The 19,887-nt window shown below is 35.4% G+C and overlaps 2 protein-coding genes across 3 annotated transcripts in view; one reads left to right on the forward strand and one right to left on the reverse strand.

Moving 5' to 3' along the window:
- atp2c1 (ATPase secretory pathway Ca2+ transporting 1) overlaps positions 1–11,356 on the reverse strand; it is a 47,614-nt gene extending 36,258 nt beyond the window's left edge. Inside the window, exon 1 of one of the 2 annotated variants that reach the window (XM_059508308.1) lies at positions 11,201–11,356. In XM_059508308.1, coding sequence (XP_059364291.1) covers positions 11,201–11,224 — 24 coding nt within the window. In that variant the 5' untranslated portion in view covers positions 11,225–11,356. Of the gene's footprint in view, positions 1–330; positions 441–11,200 lie in introns of those variants that run through there. The other variant, XM_059508309.1, reaches the window with a different exon arrangement.
- ubxn11 (UBX domain protein 11) lies at positions 11,330–19,203 on the forward strand. The gene is made up of 14 exons (XM_059508310.1): positions 11,330–11,446; positions 12,211–12,652; positions 14,147–14,181; positions 14,386–14,502; positions 14,590–14,687; positions 14,865–14,919; positions 15,673–15,755; positions 15,897–16,193; positions 16,318–16,395; positions 17,189–17,339; positions 17,423–17,526; positions 17,595–17,668; positions 17,791–17,928; positions 18,943–19,203. The coding sequence occupies exons 2-14, from the start codon at positions 12,585–12,587 to the stop codon at positions 19,127–19,129; spliced, it is 1,485 nt and encodes a 494-aa protein (XP_059364293.1). The 5' UTR covers positions 11,330–11,446; positions 12,211–12,584; the 3' UTR covers positions 19,130–19,203.
- Positions 19,204–19,887: the final 684 nt, after the last annotated feature.

The following is a 19,887-nucleotide window of genomic DNA, read 5'->3' on the forward strand; positions in this document are numbered from 1 at the left end:
TTAAATGCTCAGAGACTTTATACTAGAATGCTATGCTTTAAACAAAATAGGTTACAATGGAAAGAGCAAAACATTCCAGGTGGTTGTTTAAATTTTTTGGCATAACATGCAAATATAAACAAAATCCTGCTGTGACTAGATTTCAGGACATGGCCGCAAAACATACCAGACAGACAATAGGTTCAGAGCGTCTCTGAGAATGAGCTTTTAAGAGAGTTACCCTCAGGATGGATGTCATTGGCGGGTATCATTCAGAGTGATCCCCTTCTTAGACAACAGAGAGAAAAAGACAGTGAAGAAAACTACAGAGAAACAGAAAATTGGGGCTACCTTTTGTAGTCAGTTTCAGGTTAAGCATCAGATCCAGCATGAATCTTCCAGAGCCCCATACATCAGCTTAGCATCTTGAAGAGTTACACTGTTTTCTTCCTGCACTATCACTCCAGCGTAAAGATAAAAGAAAGTATCTTACCGAAGATCTTACATGTCTGAGCCTGAGCGGATTCCCATAATTAAGAGTGGCAACAGCTTAAACCTGGATGAGCCAATCACATGTTCTCACCTCTCTCTAAACAGACTCTTTATACTAATGAATGAGTGCTATCTGAGTTATCAGAGTCAATTTGCAAAACTGGTATTGTCCAACAGTTAATTTTTGTACTGTACAAATACAGTATAAAATGCATCCCTACTCAGAAACAGGATCACAGTCTGCTGTCAATGGCTAAAACAAATTATATTACAGCATTTACTTGTCAAACCGGTCACAGAAACTGTATGGATACTGCTGTACACTACCGTTCAAAAGTTTCAATTAGGTAATATTTTTCTGAAAGTCTCTTATGTTCACCAAGGCTGTAATTATTTGATCACAAAGACAGTAACATTGTGAAATATTATTTCAGTATTATATATCTGCTTTCTACGTTATACATTTTAAAATATGATTTATTCCTGTGATGGCAAAGCTGAATTTTCAGCATCATTAATCCAGTCTTCAGTAGCCCTTTTCAAACAGACATTCTGAAAAATACACAGAATAAAGTGTCCCAGGATTTGTCATGGGATCATTGGATTTTGGTTCATTCACACTGCCAGTGATTTTCTGGAATCTGTGTGTGCACCCTCACACACATCCCGTAAAGACATGTGACATCGGGTCATGACTTTAAATGTAATACGAAGTGTTCCACTAACGCTGGCAAACGATCTCAGCTTCTGCGCAGAAAGTGAAGAGCTCCCTGGTCTAGGCTTCATTACAGCTTGCAGACAATTTTTCATCGTGAACATTGATCTGCATTAAAAACACCTGGTGTAAGAGTTGCAAGATTATTGGCATTGGTCCTGCCTTTTGTTCACACAGGGCGCATTCAGGTGCTGGTCCCCAAAATGTTACTAGGTCCCCATACCAGGATCAATCAAGGGACATGTTTGGAAATTTTATGTCAATTTTATTAGGATCAATGCTTTGTGTGAAAGAAGCTAGTGTCACATGATTCTTCAGAAAACAATCAAATATGCTCATTTGGTGAACACGAAACATTTCTTAGGATTATCAATATTAAAAATAAATTTTAATTGACAATTAAAATTAAAAAGAACTGCATTTATCCAAAATATCTAACATATCTTTGAAATATCAGTCTTTAATGTCACTTTCGATCAATTTAATCCACTCTCGAGGTTTGAGGTCAATGACAGCAAACACCATTGGTTCTTGCATGTTTTGTGACGTATTAGGATGTAGGCGAGTTTGAAAACAAATGCAAATTTATATTTCAGAGCTACAGCAGACAGAATATTAAATTAATGCCTTAAACTTAGTTCCCCACACAAAGCAACTGTATGGTTTCAGATGTTCAAAAATACACATGCACAATTATTATGGACTAACATTTATGGCATTTTGCGCATCCACTTTTCTTTTATGGAAATCTCTGACATTCCTCTGAAAAATGAATTTTGTGCTCCACAAAAAAGAAGAAAATAACAGTGTTGAAAGAACGTTCAGCATTTTCAGAGATCTAATAATAGTTCTCCTCAACGGCAACCATTATCAGGAATATGAGGGGAATCTATTATCACTTAAGTGCTATTTGATTGACAGTTTTTCTCTGCAATTACATCATGTTTTTAATAGTAAAACTCTAAATCAGTTACTAAGAAAGAAGTGTGATATCAAAAGCAAGATAAGCCATTTATCATCTCACTCTGTCAGCTACATAAATAAAAATAAATAAATAAATAAATCAAGTTTTAATTGTTTTCGTGTCTCCCAGGCCCCCCTATCTTGGTCTCAGTTACAAGCTCTGCCGGGTTCTCCTGCTGACAGATTAAGGCCAAGCGCAGGTTCAAGGCCATACAGACACAGAACAAACTGCTCTCTCAGCGCTCTCTATTAGATGATCGAGACTGATCATCTGCAGTCCTCTGAGAGTCACAAGGTCATGTTCACTCTAGCAGAGCCTCCACAGAGTTGAAACCGCACTCTGCCCCATCAACCTCTCTTTACCTTTTAAACAGTAATAAAGTAGGAGCTTACATACGTGGTATTAAAAAAATTTGTTAAGAAAAACTTAACGCACGAAAAGGAGGAGGAAAAATACAGTTCAATAAAACACTGATAAAAGTGACCTCAGCCCCTGGCATGCCCTTAACAAACCTCACTCTCCATCTGACAAGTTGAGGATTATGCAATGCTCCTAAACAAACCAGAACACAAATATGCACAAAAAATTCTTTGAATGGTCGGTTACACCTGGATTTCATCTTTGTCTATGGAAATTTTTAAACTTTTGATAGTCAAAAGTCAAAACGCCCCAATCTTTATCCCCTGCTCAGGACAATTTCACATTGTTGCTCTGTATATTTCAATAATCAGAGTCATTCTGTTTGTGAATAAAGTGTTGAACATGTATCTATGAGAGCAAGAGAGAGAGGGACATTTTTTTTTGTTTCTTTCGTCAAGAACAAAGCTGAACAGACTGTGTTAAATGGGTATTACACTGACTATTTACAATATTTGCAATACTATCAATAAATAAGACATTTTAAACAAATTAACCAACATTGTGAATGCCTAAAGACTGTGCCATAGACATGTTCTGCACTATTCTCCATGTCAAAACTGTATGTAAACTCTAGTATGAAAGCTGAAATGCAGACTGTTTGTTTCTTTCTTTCTTTTTAATGCCATGCCATTTTTTTGGCTATTTTGGCATATACCAAACTTAAAAAATTAAAATTCTAATAATACATTTTGAAAAACATAAAAACATAAAAAAAAAAAATAAATAAATAAAAACTTTTCAAGGGTTTCAACAGAATAAAACAAGTTCAAATCCTTCCCAAGAATCTTCTTTACTCTATTGGTTTGTTCTTTTGAACAATTTGAATTAGAGGTATTAATTTTAACCGGTTAACCAATAACCAACCGTTAAGAATTTTGACCGATTCATACAGTCAAATCAGTTAAATGGTTTAAAAAGTAATTAATTTATTTTCAGTAATTTATCAAAATATTTTTTAAGGTTTGCCCGCATTGTTAAAATAGGCTACGCTACACGTATAAAAAAATTGTTTTTTTGAGAAAAAAAAAACATAAGTCACGTAGCCTATTAGTATGTCGCATTTTATTATTTCATTCAGAAATAAGCCTAATGCCAACAAGAAATGTTTTCAAACAATTATAATAAAACACTGTAAACATAGCTATGCTATTTTAGTTCCCCTCACTCCACAACAAATCCTTTCAATTAACAGGAGCCTATTTTAAAAAAAATTGCCTTTAAGAAGTTATAGCAACATATAGCAACGACAAGCCAAAACGAATTCATTTAGGCTAAAACGAAACCAATGTTGGGTCTCTCATTCGACACAAAATCAAATTTTGCGTATTCGCAATGTATTTGAATGCCAAACTATTATTTATTATAGACTACTTCACTCGCATTCCAATATCCACATAAAACAAAATGTTTTGCATGTGATGATCACTGGGTATTATTCGATTAGTAGTTGAAAATCACACCCCTCCTGCGCATGCACCCACGCACGCATAAATACACACCCATAAAAAGAGAGAGAGGGATAGAGACTATTCAGGCTTTCAATCTGTATGAAATAAAACAGAATATCATAAAGCACAGTAAGGCACTATGACGGCACTTATGTGAACATAAATTTTATCATTTTAACGTTATTTATAACAGTAATCTATTTCATATTTTTATTTTTAAAAATTAGCATGTCCACATTTATTTGGCGTCACTCCCCTCTGGCATTGTCTCCCTTCCCCCACTGGCCTGTACTCAGATTGCACTTTACGCTCCGGGCCGGTGTTCTGTCGATCTCTGCTACCCTGATCTCTGTCAGATTTTGTTACCTCCCATGTAGGGCTGCAACTAACGATTATTTTGATAATCGATTAATCTGACGATTATTTTTACGATTAATCGGTTTATGTACTTATATTTTAGTTTTCCCCATTTTTTCCCCAAGTAAATTATTAATAAATGGTCTTTATCCTTCAGCATAGATTTTTAAGAGATTTTAACCATTTTGCACATATCCTCATCAAAAATATACCTGGAGTTGTTTTATTGTGTTAGTAATCCTTTGTCGAACTCTTCTGCAATCAGAACACTGACCCATACTCTAGCAAATTTCACAAGTAGATTTCAAATAATGTTTTCACCATGGCAGTCCTTAGAGCTCCTAAAGTAATTTAACATCCCGAACAAAGCTTATTAAGGAATCTTTCAGAACATATTTTCACAAAGAATAAGGATAAAACAGAATAAAATTGCAGTACATTGTATTTTATTATTTACTGGGAAACAGCTTTATAGCTTTTGCTGTGAAATTGTAAACAATCCTTCGAAAAAATTGCCAACAATTGGCATGAAACCTGAATGGAACTCACAATTTAAAGTAAAATCCATCAGAAGGTTGTCCAGAAAAAAAATTGGACACACACAAAAAACCTGCTGTGTGAAAAAGAGCAGTGAATACTTAGAAAAAAAGTGCATTTCAAATATCTTTAAACATTTACCTCTCTCATTCAGTCATAATTAGGCTGCACGACTGAATTTTGAACTGGTAAACGACAAACTGATCACAGAACATGTTTGTAAAGCTTTAAATGTTAACTGTTAAAAAGCAATGTTATCAACTTTTACGACTAAACATTTGCAAACAACATTGTACTGGAGAATCTGCACAAATGAAAGTCTTAGGGGCCGTTCACAAATCGCGCCTAAAAACGCATGGAAAACGCTAGGCGCACCGCTTTCTCCTCCTTTCCAAAGCGCTCGAGCAGAAGCGCCCCTGAGGCATCTGCCTTTGCTAAGCAACCATGACGTGCTCTCTCCTTGAAGACGCGGAAATTTCAGCAAAGGATAAATGGATTTGCAGCTCAAAAAAATCGCTTGCAGTAGCTCTGCTACTAAATTTATTTAAAAATGGAAATCCATATACAACTATGATCAGCTGTTCCTTTCATCTTGACTGAGCTTTAAACGTTGTTACGGGAAAGGATGAAGCTGATTGGTTAGTTCTTGTCACATGACCCGCGGTGCGCTTGCGGCATTCTGAAAAGTTTAAATGTTTTAACTCGATGCGGTGCGGTGTTGGAAATAACGAACTTGAGCGCGCAAAAGACGCGATACGTGAACGTCCCCTTAAACAGTTCAGTAGTGCAGAGTTTACAGGTTACTCTTCTTTTTTTGAAGGCTCAAAGTAAAGTACTCCCACATCATGCTGAATGCTGCAGAGACGCTGTTCGGGAAGCACGTGACATAAAACGAGGCCAGCTATTGGCTATTCGCTACTTCTCCTGCGGTACTGGCTGAGTAAAAACCTCCGGTGGCTCATTACTGCCACACTTTGGTCACCGCAGATTTGATATATGCACGAAATGAGCCTCTTACGGCAAATAAAAGTTATTTAGCAACGAATCGATGACTAAATTAGTTGAAAACTATTTTAATAATCGATTTTAATCTATTAAATCGATTCGTTGTTTCAGCTCTACTCCCATGAAAAAAGTAGGTAGTACTTATATGGGCCTGCCAACCCGAGGGGGAGCTTTTAATTGAAACGAAGGAATTACTATTACCCCCGGCCTGGGGGTAATCAGAATTTGCTGTTGTCATTACACAGCTGCTGTTGCAGCTATTATAATAGTTTAGTTTTGGTTTTTAATAGCAAAGTGGTCAAATTTCTCGTAATCATGCTGCACGTATCAGTAGTTCCCTGCTCCGGCTCGGTTAGTGCTCACACTACATGCGTACTGCACCCTGATTAAACTGAACCGCGCTCTGGCCTACCTCTTCCAACCAACCGAGCATGGCACGGAGCGATCATATTAGTCAACCGAACCGGGCTTTGGGGGTCAGATGCACGGGCATGGTTCACATCCTTAGAAAATAATCACACAGCCTAATCGATATTCTGTCATTAAATCGACTAATCGAATATTCGAAAATCGTGACCCATCCCTAGTTGATATTGATAACAAATGAGAATAAAACAAACATTTTCAGAGAAAGGGGTCTGTTCGGGGTGTTAGTGATCATATTAAAAGGGATAATATGTTAATTTGAAGGGTTAGTTCACCCAAAAATTTAAATTCTGTCATTAATGACTTATCCTCATGTCGTTAAAAACCCGTAAGACCTTTGTTCATCTTCGGAACACAAATTAAGATATTTTTGATGCATTCTGACAGCTCTCTGACTCTCCCATATCCAGCTAGGGTCCTTACACCATCAATGTACAGAAACGTAGCAAGGAGATTGGTAAAATAATCCATGTGACATCAGGGGTTCTACTGTAATTTTATGAAGATAAAAGAATACTTTTTGTGCACAAAAAAAAAACAATTTGTCTCCTCCATGTCACCCTAGCACCATTTTGGAGAGTATCCACTGAACACAAACAGCGTATATTGTTCTGTGTCAGCTGCACCACACGGATACATTGTTTTCGTTCATATAAAAGCACAAACAACATAGAAAACATATCCGTGAGGTGCAGCTTACGTCGAGGAGACAAGCTGTTGAATAGTCTTTTTTTTTTTTTTACAAAATTATTCTCGTATCTTCGTAATATTACGGTGGAAGCCCTGATGTCACATGGATTATTTTACCGATCTCCTTGCTACGTTTCTGGACCTTGATCATGTAAGGACCCTTGCTGGATATGGAGGGTCAGAGAGCTCTGAGATTCCATCAAAGGGTCTTACAGGTTTGGAATGACATGAGGATCAGTAAATAATGACAGAATTTTCATTTTTGGGTGAACTATCCTTTTATTGTTTAGAAAGTGAGAGTTGAATTCAGAACAAATGAAAGATTATCATTTACAATGGAATACATCCAGGCTTAGAGATCATACAGTTCAACAAAAAGTGGTATTGTCGACGAATGTCTATTCTGAGAAGAGTGTTGTTGAAACAAGAACAGAGCTTCTCACAGAGAAAGAAAATCTTTTTTTTTCTTCTCCAAAACCAAGGTAAACAAATGACCAAACATCCAAGCACTGGCTATTCAGTGGTGAGAAAAAATATTCCACTTGTGAAAATACCCAACTAAAACTTGAATCACAACCTTAATCTGAAACACTATCTATCAGCTATCATACACCTCTCAATATACTCTAATTTCACTATTGCTTTGATTTTGAATGCACTGACAGATTTCCTAAAAATTCTGCATTTCTAAAAAAGACTGGGTTAGGATATGAAACAAACATCAGGGAAGCGCTCTGTATCAGTGACCACACACCTCCAGCTACTTCTCAATCTGTCACCCAAAACTAATTGGAGCTACACAGGAAGTTAAATGAAAAGCAAAGTTACACACATTTTATATATATATATATATATATATATATATAAAGAGAGAAAGAGAGAGTGGGGGCTGCTGGGACAGAGAGCGGTTTATAATCTTCCTTCTGGCTGTCCTGACAGTTCCTGCAGGCGGAGGCTCTCTGGAACTGTTAGATAGCAGAGAGGTGTCAGTCCACAAGTGAAAACGGAGAGAAACGGAGGACAGGGCAACAAGAAAGAAGGAAATCCAGTGGAATGAAGCGGTTTTCTTCACACACAAAACCTTTTACACACACACACATGGAAAGAACAAATATACCCTACTCATCATCCAAGAGGTGAACAGTCAGACAACCATAAAAACTCTCCCTCCTCAATCATGTGCAAACATCTCGTTCTATAATGATCAGCATTGCACAGCACTATCTGGTATTTCTTTGGCCTGTAGAGCGCAACAGTGACTGTATTTTAGAACCCTCAGTTAAGGAAGTACTTTTCCTATTCCTTGTCTCTATAAAGACTTCCAAAACCAAACCAACCTGCTCTAAGATGATTCACAAAATTACAAACCTGATGTAAAGCAAAACAATGTGATAAACACTTCAACACAACCTTTAATATGATTCGTCACAATTAACCATCTTTTTAGAAATACATCTGGTTCATGTCTAAAACTGTGCAGACAGACATAACTTGTGAGACGACTTCAAGCGAAGCACTTATCGTTAATCTCGTTATATCACCACATCTTGGATTGGTGATATAACTTGTTTTCTTAAATTAGCACAGGTTTTGTATTTCTTTCTAAACTGATTGACTATAGGCCTTTCATTCATTTTTACATTTTAAGTTAAAAAAAAAACATTATTTGTGGATAATATTGGCAAAGTTCACTTAAAAACTAAGGTGCATAATCAGATCAATGAGATGTATGATCAGTTCCAAAAACAAAAAACCTATGCTAATTGAAAGAAAAGTTGATAAAACAGATGAACGCAATATTTGGTAATAATACAGCATAACAAGAAATGTAAAAGCTATTTTTGCAGGCATTCATTTTTGAGCAAAGTTAGCAGATTCCAAGAATCGAAAGACACAAAAAAATTATAAAGCAGCAAAACGTATTTGTGGACATATTTCAAGTGTTCTGAAGCTATTCTATAGTTCAATGTGAGGTACAGATTAATATTGAAGTCATTAAATTCAAGTTCACATAAACTCTTCTTTAAGCTGCGGCTGTCTGTCATCCTCTATTCAGCAATCAAACTGCATGTCACGTTCAGTTACTACAGTCAAAATGATGAGACTCTCTTCAAGAGCACACAATAACTGAGGTTTAAAACTGTTCAAAGAAAAGGCTCATTAAACTAACGCACAGATTTAATACACTACATATCAATATCTCTTCCCTTTGTGCATGTGATGTCCGGTTCATGAACAAATCGTTTGATTTAACCGGTTCTTCTTAGTGAACCGGTTGAACCAGTTCACCAAATCAGACCGAGAGAGCAATGTGTAACATTTTACCAGATTTTTAGACTTATTCATTTTTATTTGTAAATCAAATATTTCACTAGATTTTATAAAACTATTGTGCAAGTGATTTTTATAGAATCTAGAGTATCTTTTGCTGCTGAATTATCCACCTAGTTTATAATAGTATTTTTTGTCATAGATTATGATTATTTATTTTTTCATTTGTTATTTTTCATTAAAAAGAAGTTGTGTATATGTAGTAGATTGTGATCAACACAAAAGAGTGATGATCAGGTCAACACAGATTGGTCTAAAAAAGAAAACTGTGCTGGTATCGGATTGGATCTCAGAATTTTTGGTATCGGATCGGTTCTCAAAAAATGGTATCGTTGCATCCCTGATTTATACAACCCTTTTCTTAATTATTAACTGAAATGAATTTAAATATATATTTTAATAAGAAATACTGATGGAATTTGAGAACCAAAAATATTAAAAAAATATCATTGAACCTTCACAAATTATTTAAGTCTTTAAATCAAAATCACATAGAAATTGTGCCTTAAAGCACAATTCAAATCTCAGAGTGGTATAGCCATTTAGTTTATCTCTGTTACAATTCAAGCTCTCTATGGAGATAAAGAAAGGGATTTTTACTTCCGGGAACCTATTGTTGTGCTCTGTTGGCCATCATTATAACAAGTGACTCACTTTGACTTTGTCACATGACACTGCACTGGATACTTGCTAAGCCAAAGGAAGAAAGGTGCTATATGTTCAATTGTACACACTTTTGTAACAAGCATGCTTGCAAATTAGAACACTGGGGAGAGATAAACCTCTCTGACTTCCTGTCATTTTATTTGATCAAGTCTGTTTCAAAATCATGAATTTGCCATAAATTCTTAAACATGCTGTCTAGGTAGGCATCTCACTAGGGTTTAGGACACAGCAAACATGCATATGCATTTCCTCTTCCAGAGCACATTGAACTGGACTCTGTCACCCCAGTTACTTCCAGGTATGTGGTCACTGTTACACCCGTGCTTGTATGAAACCTCTAGACAAGCACACCACACAGTGGCAGTGAACAACGCATCAGCCAGAGACCGACAGCAGGTTGGCTGGGGTGCTGTTTACTACTCATGTGAAGCTTATATTATTTGTTTACTCTGAGGCCTATTTCTTGAAAGAATACAACAGTTCCTGCCATTTTCTGATTGTCCTGCCGTAGATGTAGATAATAGCTGATTTTTTTTTATTATTCTTTTAAAGGATTGGATTGTAACGTGTTCGCGACTGTACGTTACGTCAGATTAAACGTGAAAGCATGCTGACATCTATATTTCCCAAATGCTCTAATCCAATATGCATGTGTTATATAAGACCAAAATAAAACAATTCACTCCATACACACGACAGCGGCAGGATGTTATCGCTTATTTTCACTCTCAACTCAAGTTTCAAGCTTTCACAGCCGCAAATGCGTTCGAGGAAAACCAACCGAATTAATCTATAACACTAATACATGTCACTCTCCACACGGTTAAACACGGTTAACTTGATATTTTGGTGAGAACACTGACAGCCAGCACATGACGGCTAACCTTAAAGCTTCTGCCGTCGCTTTTCTCGCCGGTGTACGTTGTTTTATTTGAATGACTCTCCGAGCGCTAGCGGCGACAACACGCTTTCAGCTAATGTTTAAATCACGCCAGCGGATCTCTAATTACGTTTTATCAGTGTTTGATAGCATACATTCACACCGAGCACAGTGTGGAACGACGTCTAAAAAACGGGGCTTTGTCTGAACCTCACAGTGGACATTTCTAGGAGCTATAAAGTCGGCAATGTGTCTCAGAGAAAGGAAAACGGGCTTTTCTTGAAACTTACCAGCGGGTCCCTTTTCTTTTGCATCTTCCGTAAGCTTTCGTCAGGTCTGTCTGATTCTGACGGCCGCTGATGGCGTCATCACGCAGGGCACGCAAAAAGGGGCGGGGCGACGTAAACAGACTAGGGAATGGTCAATAATCACCACCAGTCAAACAGTTTACTGAAAGGCATTGATGCATAGTTCTTAAAAATCATCGAGTAATTATTTGTACGAAGTATAAATAGCCACCGCCAAATATAACGAAAGTATACCCGATTCCGTGTCTCAAAATTTGGGATACAATATAAATTTATTTAGGTATTCATTTCTAATGATTTTATGAATCATAAAAATACGTTGAAATAGCGCAAATAAGACAAATACAATGAAAGCTGGAAACCTGGAAAATCGACACATTTTGCTAAAGTTTTGCTAAACCATCAGTTTGGCATACATTACATTACATTTACATTTATTCATTTAGCAGAAATTAATGAAAAAAAAAAGAAAAAAGAAAATAGAATACAAAAAGATTAGAAAGGTAGTTAGAAATAAATAAATATAGTTTTGTTATTGTTGTTAAAACGATTTTTTGTAATTTAGATTTGGTTAACAATGCACTATTTAACTATCTGCACTGCATTTATTTGGTTAGTCATTCATTCATTCATTCCCACACTACGCGTTTCAAACTAAGATGTTATCACCATAGTTTCCATAATTATCTGTTTTAAACTGACATGGTCTAACCTGATTATTATTATTATTTATTCTTATTATTATTGAAGATATGATTAACATTACAATACATTTTAACAATTAAGTCCACATACACAAGAAAGAATATAAATCTTAATCTGTAATACAGCATTTAAAAGAATAGAGAATGAAAAAAAAAACAATAGAATCAAGTAGTAGTAATAATAATAATAATAATAATAATACACATATATAAAAACAACTACACAATAGCTCAAATTATCTTTCTTCCTCTCTTAGGACAAAAGGGCTACAGTGGTGGTCTAAACAGATCACGTCACTCCACGTCCTCCTGATCTCGCCTACGTCACACAATCCCTACGACAGATCCGCAGCGCCGCCTTGCGGAGTCACAGCTCCCTCGTTACCACTGACAACTGTTCAAACAAACATCCCAGGACTGAGAGCGAACTTAGTTAAACACAGAAATACGATATTCTTTAGGGCTTTCATGGACATTTAAAATAAATAAATAGTTTAGCAAACAGGTCAACATATTGCTTTTCTGAATATCGTGTGCTTGGGAAAGGAAAGGAAGAGTTATATCATTTGAATCTTTTGAAGTGCGCGTTGCTAGTTTTCTGCATTCTAAATGACGTGATCTACATTAGTAAGGTTACCAAATAACGTCCTGCTGTTAGAAACATGAGCTCACCGCTGTCAACTCTGAAGAAGAACAAACGAGCTCCTCTACCAGACATACAGAGTGAAGGGTAAGTTAATTTGCAACAAAATGCAGCAGTTAATGTTAAATAGCTACCGAAAAATAATAAAAAGCATAACCATATGCATCTTTTTTAGCTGTGACACTGACACATATGAAACACAACTATTCTAGAAATTACACTCTAACATCGTTTAGTCCTTTTTTTTAGAAGACCATATCCAGTACTACATTCATAACTTAATTCATAACTAATATTGTGTCTTATTTTTCAAGTGTATTGTGGTCCAGATGCTGATATAATAATTATATATCTTATATAAAAATATAATACAAATACTAGGAGTGACAAATACAAATACAATCATATATTGTATTTGGGTTAAATATAACAATCATCTAGAAAGTGATGTAATGTTTGGTGATGAAAACATGTATTAGCAATGAATTTAAAGCATTGCACCCTCCCCATAAAATCACAGAAATCTGCATATTATCAAAAGATGTTTACCAGTTTAAATGAACTTTTAACTGGACATTCATGTTATGTTCCATCCTGCTCTTGAAATTGTGCAAATAATCATGTTATAATTAATAGAGGTCAAAGTATCTGAGCAAATCTGTGAAAGTCTGCTGTAGCTTTCTATCAAAAATGAAAATTCTGTCATTGTTTATTCACCCTGAAGTTGTTCCAAACCTGCATTAATTTCTTTCTTCTGTTGTAAATGAAGATTATTTTAAAGAATGTAGCTGTTGGTCCCCGTAGACCAAGTTTGGTCGTCAACAATCTTCAAAATATTTTCTTTTGTGTTCAGCAGAAGGAATTCTTACAGGTTTGAAACAGCTTGAGGTAATGAGAACACTTTACCTAAAATGTAAAAATTACAATAACCTAAAATTACAATAATTGTTGAATGATCTACCCTGCTCTGTGAGCCATTAGAAGCATTTTACAGAGACACTACCCTGTATTTTCTTATTTTGTTCATGCATCGCTGTGCTCGGGATGTTTCTGGGCTGCAAACCCTCAGCTCATAACATTGCATGGTGCAGGTGAGGGCGGGACTTTATTGTCTGCCATTACCTGTCATCTGTTACTCGACATGGCCATTGTTGTTAAATTTTTATGATGACATGTAATTTCTGTTTACTAGTGAGTAAATTACAGCCAGCCATCTAACTAGCATAACACAGAAACATGTGTACACATGCCATTTGTGCATGATAAACCCAATGTTTGAAAAATACCTCAACGATGTCATTCATCTTCATGCAGGTAGTCTGTTGAGTCCGTTGGACTGTGTGTGTTCAGGTAAACTGATCTCATGTCAGACAGGACGGTGTGCTTTAATGGCGTTCCGCCCCCGAGGAGGGGACAAGAATGTTGTATTTACAAAAAGTGACTGAAAATGTCGACACAGTGTACCTTTAAATATCAATGCAATCATTGCTTTTTCCCCAAAGTTATTGAATTCAAAGATACTGCATTACAAGATTGACCTAGACCATCTTTGAAATAATCATATATGTTTTTGTGATCTAGGGACAGAAAGCCTTACAAAGACAGGTCAGACAATGGTAAGATGTACGGACATTTTACAGTTTAAATTATTTTATCTTTTCTAATGCCATCCTCTACATATAACAGAAATAGCTGGTTTCCATCCATGTCGGTGATGGAATATAAAAGCATACGGGAGATAAAATATTGAAAAAGCACAGAGAAACAATACATCAGTGGATCTTATAAATCACTTAAATGTATCAATTTGGATTTTTCAGACTATGAAGCTAAATTATTCAGAGAGATTTTTCCACAAAACCAGCCAGTGCCACACATCACAGACAATCTTTCCACTGTAAGAGCAAAGGTCATGCAAAAAAAGGCGGCAAAAGAAGGTACAATGACTGAACTGACTGATTAAACTAAATGTGTTTTCATCAAAACTTTACATATCTCACAAATCTTCTCTAAACATGTCACAGCTCCGCCGAGTGATTTTGAACTGATGTCAAGTATGATGCAGAAGATCGTTCAGCTTGAGAAAAAGGTGAAAACTCAGGCTGTGGATATTGAGCATAAGGTAAGACACTTCCTTTATTCTTGTCATCTCACTGTCCTGCTGCACAGCTTAAGTATCCAAATGTGTATGTTTACAATCATCAGTGTCTCGTCAGATGTCTCCGGATGCACAGCTGATTTCATTTTACAAGGTGCCTTATGGTATTAACTCTTAATTTCTTTCCATTTCCTGCTCAAGGCAAGAAGAATAACAGTTCTGGAAGAGAAACTGAATCTTTTCCAAGATGCAAAGGGTAATTATTTCTTCTTAAACAAACAAAAAAAAAAAAAACAAGAGTTTATAGAGCATTATAGAGACTACAATAAGACACTAAAACACGCACAATAAAACACTTTGTTATTATTAGGTTTCGAAAAATATATTTATTTATATTTAAAATGACCATTTATAATGTAATATAACACACATTTTAAGTATTTATTGTTTTATAACAATATAACTAAGTATTGTTGTATTTTCAGTATTTATCTAAGCATTTACTGATTTTAATATCATTTTCAGTATTTATGCATTTATCTAATATAATACACATTTCAAGTATTTATTATTGTAATCTATTCTGATTTTAATAATTTAATATAATTAAAATTAATTAATTTTATATATTAAATTAATTAAATATAATTAATAAATTTTCATTATCTAAGCATGTATATAAGCTGATTTTAATAAATAAAATTCTGTAATTATTAATATAAAGTCTTTATTGTTATAAGCTTTGCTAATTTTAATTTGAAAAAAGCCGTGTATGATTCTCATCAATGTTACAATTATAATAATTTCATGAGGCTCATCAAGTAAAATAACAAAAGTCATAAACAAACCCAAAAACATCTGGACATTATTACATGTGTGCATGGATAATTTGGAGGTGAAATATGACCCAGACAGACAGGCTTACACTACAGTACTAGTTTTCACTAATGCTTTTTAACCAGTTCAGTAGTCATATAAAAGCGTGACTAAACACATGTGTTTACTTTAGAGAAATCTACAAGTAATGAGAACCAAAATGAAGAACTGGTTAAATTGTGCCTCAAGCTTCAAAACCAAGTGTTGGAAATGGAGGTGAGCAGCTTTTCATTCAAACGGTTTCATACTTAGATGTTTGTAATGCTATGCAGAGAACAAACCAGGGGTCATTCCTGTATAATTACACCAAAATAGCTATGGGAAACTCAACAGAATGACATTTTCCCACCCACACAGAAGTTTCTGAATGATTATGGGATGATCTGGGTTGGACGTTATGAAGAACGCGAGCAGGCCAACAGCCATCTTTCTGGAGCAACTAATGCACGCAAGAATTTGAGAATGAACTTTGACCTGGTCCTGCAGAACATCCAGGAACTGAACATCGTAGCAGGGGAAGGGGAGTCCCATGTGACTGCTGTCCCTGGTGGGGCCAAACTTACCCAGCAGTCCTCCATACCTCTTTGGCTCTACAAAAATGGCATTGTCATGTTCAGTGGTCCATTCCGCTCCTATCAAAACCCACGCACACAGGTTCACTTGTGTTCCTGCTTTGGACTTGCATCATTTAGTTTGACTACATAAATACCATACATATTCCATTTACTTTAGATGAATCATCAGATTTATCATCCCTAAGATTTACTTTCTATTGCAGGAATTCATGCAGGACTTGATGGATGGTTTTTTTCCTTCTGAGCTTCAGGAAAGGTTTCCTAATGGTGTGCCCTTCCAGGTGTGGACTGTGAATGAATGCACTTTTCAGCATTAATATCATCGCTACGAATACTGTTGCTTATATTTAGGGTTACAGATTTACCCTAACCCTACACAACAGTTCAAAAGTTTGGGTTGATAATATTCCTTAATGTTTTTTAAAGTTTCTTATGCTCATAAAGGCTGCGTTTATTTGATCTGAAAATACAGTAAAAACAGTAATATTAATACATAATATTATAACCATTAAAAAAAACTGTTTTCTATTCTTAATACATTTTAAAATGTAATTTATTCTTGTGATGGCAAAGCTGAATTTCCAGCAGCCATTAGTCCAGTCATGATTTGGGCAAGAAGCATGTATTATTATTAATACTGAATACAACTGTGCTGCGTAATATGTATAATAAATTTTTTTCACGATTTTCTGATGAGTAGAAAATTCAAAAGAATGGCATTTATTTGAAATAGAAATCTATTGTGCATTATAAATGTCTTTACTGACACTTTCAATCGATTTAATGCATCTTTGCTGAATAAAAGTTTCAGTTCAAAAACAGTAAAAAAAAATAAATTATAATAATTGTAATGACCCAAAACTTTTGAACAGTGAAGTAGTGCAAGTGTTCAACTTTGCCATGTCACTCGCATATTATACCTCAAATTATTAATAATCAAATTATTGTTAAAATACTTAGGGATTTTATATGGTGTGTGAAAAATCCCATCGACTTAAATTAAGGAAGGATGCGATACATAGTTATAGTTATCATTCTTTAACTGTTATGTATGATCTTGAACCATAAAAACAGGTTAGTGACAAACGGGATGAGGAGTTCATAGTTAGGCGACCAGGGACTGAGTTTCCTGGAAGAGGGCAAACTATAGATGGAGCAGGAAGCCATTCAATGGACAGTTCTGAGCAGACCAGCTCCACAGTGCCAAAACAGAGTCAGATACCAGGTTTGAACATGATTTTGGTATGATTCACAGTTACTCTGTTACATCAGAAAATTGATTTTTAACTGAAATTGTGTGGTATTAAGGCAGAAAGCTGTCCATGGAACAGTTCTTGCGGAAGCTCCCAGAGACTGTGGTGAAGGAAGGCAAAGTGATCAGTATACGTGACTCAATCAAGGCTCATCTACTGGTCAGTGTAGTCACATTTAGGGTCATTCAGTCAGATTTCCCACTGAACTGAATTTTTGTTTTGTTAAGGGCTTTCCTGATGGTGCCAAAAGGCATTCGGTGACTACTGTGGAAACATCTGCCCTGCAGGCCTTGAGGGAATGGTATCAAAACCCTAATTATCTTAAAGTTATGACCAAACAAAAGAGCTTTGATATACAGCATAAAAGCTGATTAGTTCCTGACTTGAATAATTACCTTTTCCCACCCATGTGGTGTGATTCAGTGAGACAGACTCTTCACTATCAGCACCAGACGTCACCACACTACGACTGAAGTCTGAGGATGGGATGGAGACATTTATCATGAGAATGTACTTCACGGAGACCATTGGACATCTCCGTCACTACTTGGACCTGAAAAGGTTTGAGATACTGTATGACAACCAGCTTTCAAATTTAGAGATCTGCCCTCTCTAGGGAGCATTTTAAGATATCTGACATGCTCCATATGTAGGCAATTTATTTATGCTGCCTCCTAAAACGCTTCTTTTTAACTAAAGTTTAAGACAGCATTACATGTATTCCCAAAATACATATAATAATAAACCCGCGAACCAAGAGAAATGCAGGTTATAAATATACTTTTAATTAATTAAATACTGAAGGCCTTCCAGGATTTAGAGATTGCTTTTTCATCAGAACAGATGTGGACAGATTTAATCCGATTTGTAGCATTACATCACTTACCCACCGAATGGATCCTCTGCAGTGAATGGGTGCCGACAGAATGAGAGTCCAAACACAATCCACAAGAATCCACAAAAACTGCAGTCCATCAATTAACAACTTGAAGTGAAAAATGTCATGTTTGTAAGAAACAAATCCATTATTAATACTTTTTAACTTTAAACTGTCAATTCTGGTCAAAATGTGAGTCAATAATCCATAATAATGCTTCCTCGCGTGATCCATCCCGTTGTCATCTCGCATCAAAATCCACAGACATATTTGTTTAGAACTGTTTTTGCTTGGAAACAGTGCCTGATCTGTGCATATTTCACTCCTGATTTAAAAGTCATTTTCATTTTTAATTACTTGTTGATTACTTGTGGATTATTGTGATGTTTTTATCAGCTGTTTGGACTCTCATTCTGACGGCACCCATTCACTGCAGAGGATCCACTGGTGAGCAAGTGATGTATAGCTTAATTTCTCTAAATCTGTTCTAATGAAGAAACAAACTCATCTACCTCTTGGATGGCCAGAGGATGAATACATTTTTAGCAAATATTTATTTTTGGTTGAACTATTCCTTTAACTCTACTTTGCCCAAATTTTATGTATGGTGTCTATAATTATCAGCAGAAATAGTATACAGGTTGTCATCCTTTTCCAGTAGTTTACAGATAATAATTTGAGCCAATCTCTTTTGACAGAGGACCAGGTGCTGCACTATATGACATCATTAGTGCATTTCCACAGCGGTGCTACACTGATGACACCCAGACACTACTGTCCTGTGGTCTGACTCCAAATGCAGCGCTGCTCCTGCGTCCACAAGTTTCATCTCACAGACAGTGTGGAGACACAAAGAACAACAACCATCCTCTCATTGTAAAATAACCAGTGAGCATCACTGGTTCACTTTCACAGTGATGCTACAACATTGCTGACTTCAGATGTCTCACTGATCATACATCAACAAGTACGGACTTTGGATATTGATAAATCAGGTAGGAGATGTCCAAACACAGCAATAAGCAGGTTTAAAATAATTTTTAAAAAGTAATTAATTTGATTATTAAATTACTAAATGGTTGATACATTCCAATCACCTGTCAAGGTGGTCTATGGTTTATATTATTTAATTCCATATTATTGTTCCAACTAGTTCTTTAATATATATATATATATATATATATATATATATATATATATATATATATATATATATATATATATATATATATATTTCTTGTAAACCATTTGCAAAAATGTATTCATTTAAAAATAGTCTTTTGAGAGATGTCAAATACACTAAAACATCTCTATAATAAACAGGTTTGGCTGCTTTGGAGAGGTGAAAAAAAAAATCAAGCATGTTGTTGTTATTGTTGAATGGTGTGTTCTGCTTCTGCTTGTAAAAACATATTAAATGTCATTGCATATTAAAAATGACCAAATGTTAATTGTAATTTCTATATTACCTAATGCTAAAATGTAGTAATTTCTATATCAAAAGAGAACATGATGTTACAGCATTATACATAATAAAAACAAACATTCAACATAAAAGGTTACATATGAAACACATCAAGCTTTATTTCTAAAAAACTGAAACAGCTTAAGACAAACATATAAATATAGTCACATTTAGTGTT

Source organism: Carassius carassius, chromosome 24 (genome assembly GCF_963082965.1).
Source record: "Carassius carassius chromosome 24, fCarCar2.1, whole genome shotgun sequence".
Taxonomy (NCBI): Eukaryota; Metazoa; Chordata; class Actinopteri; order Cypriniformes; family Cyprinidae; genus Carassius; species Carassius carassius.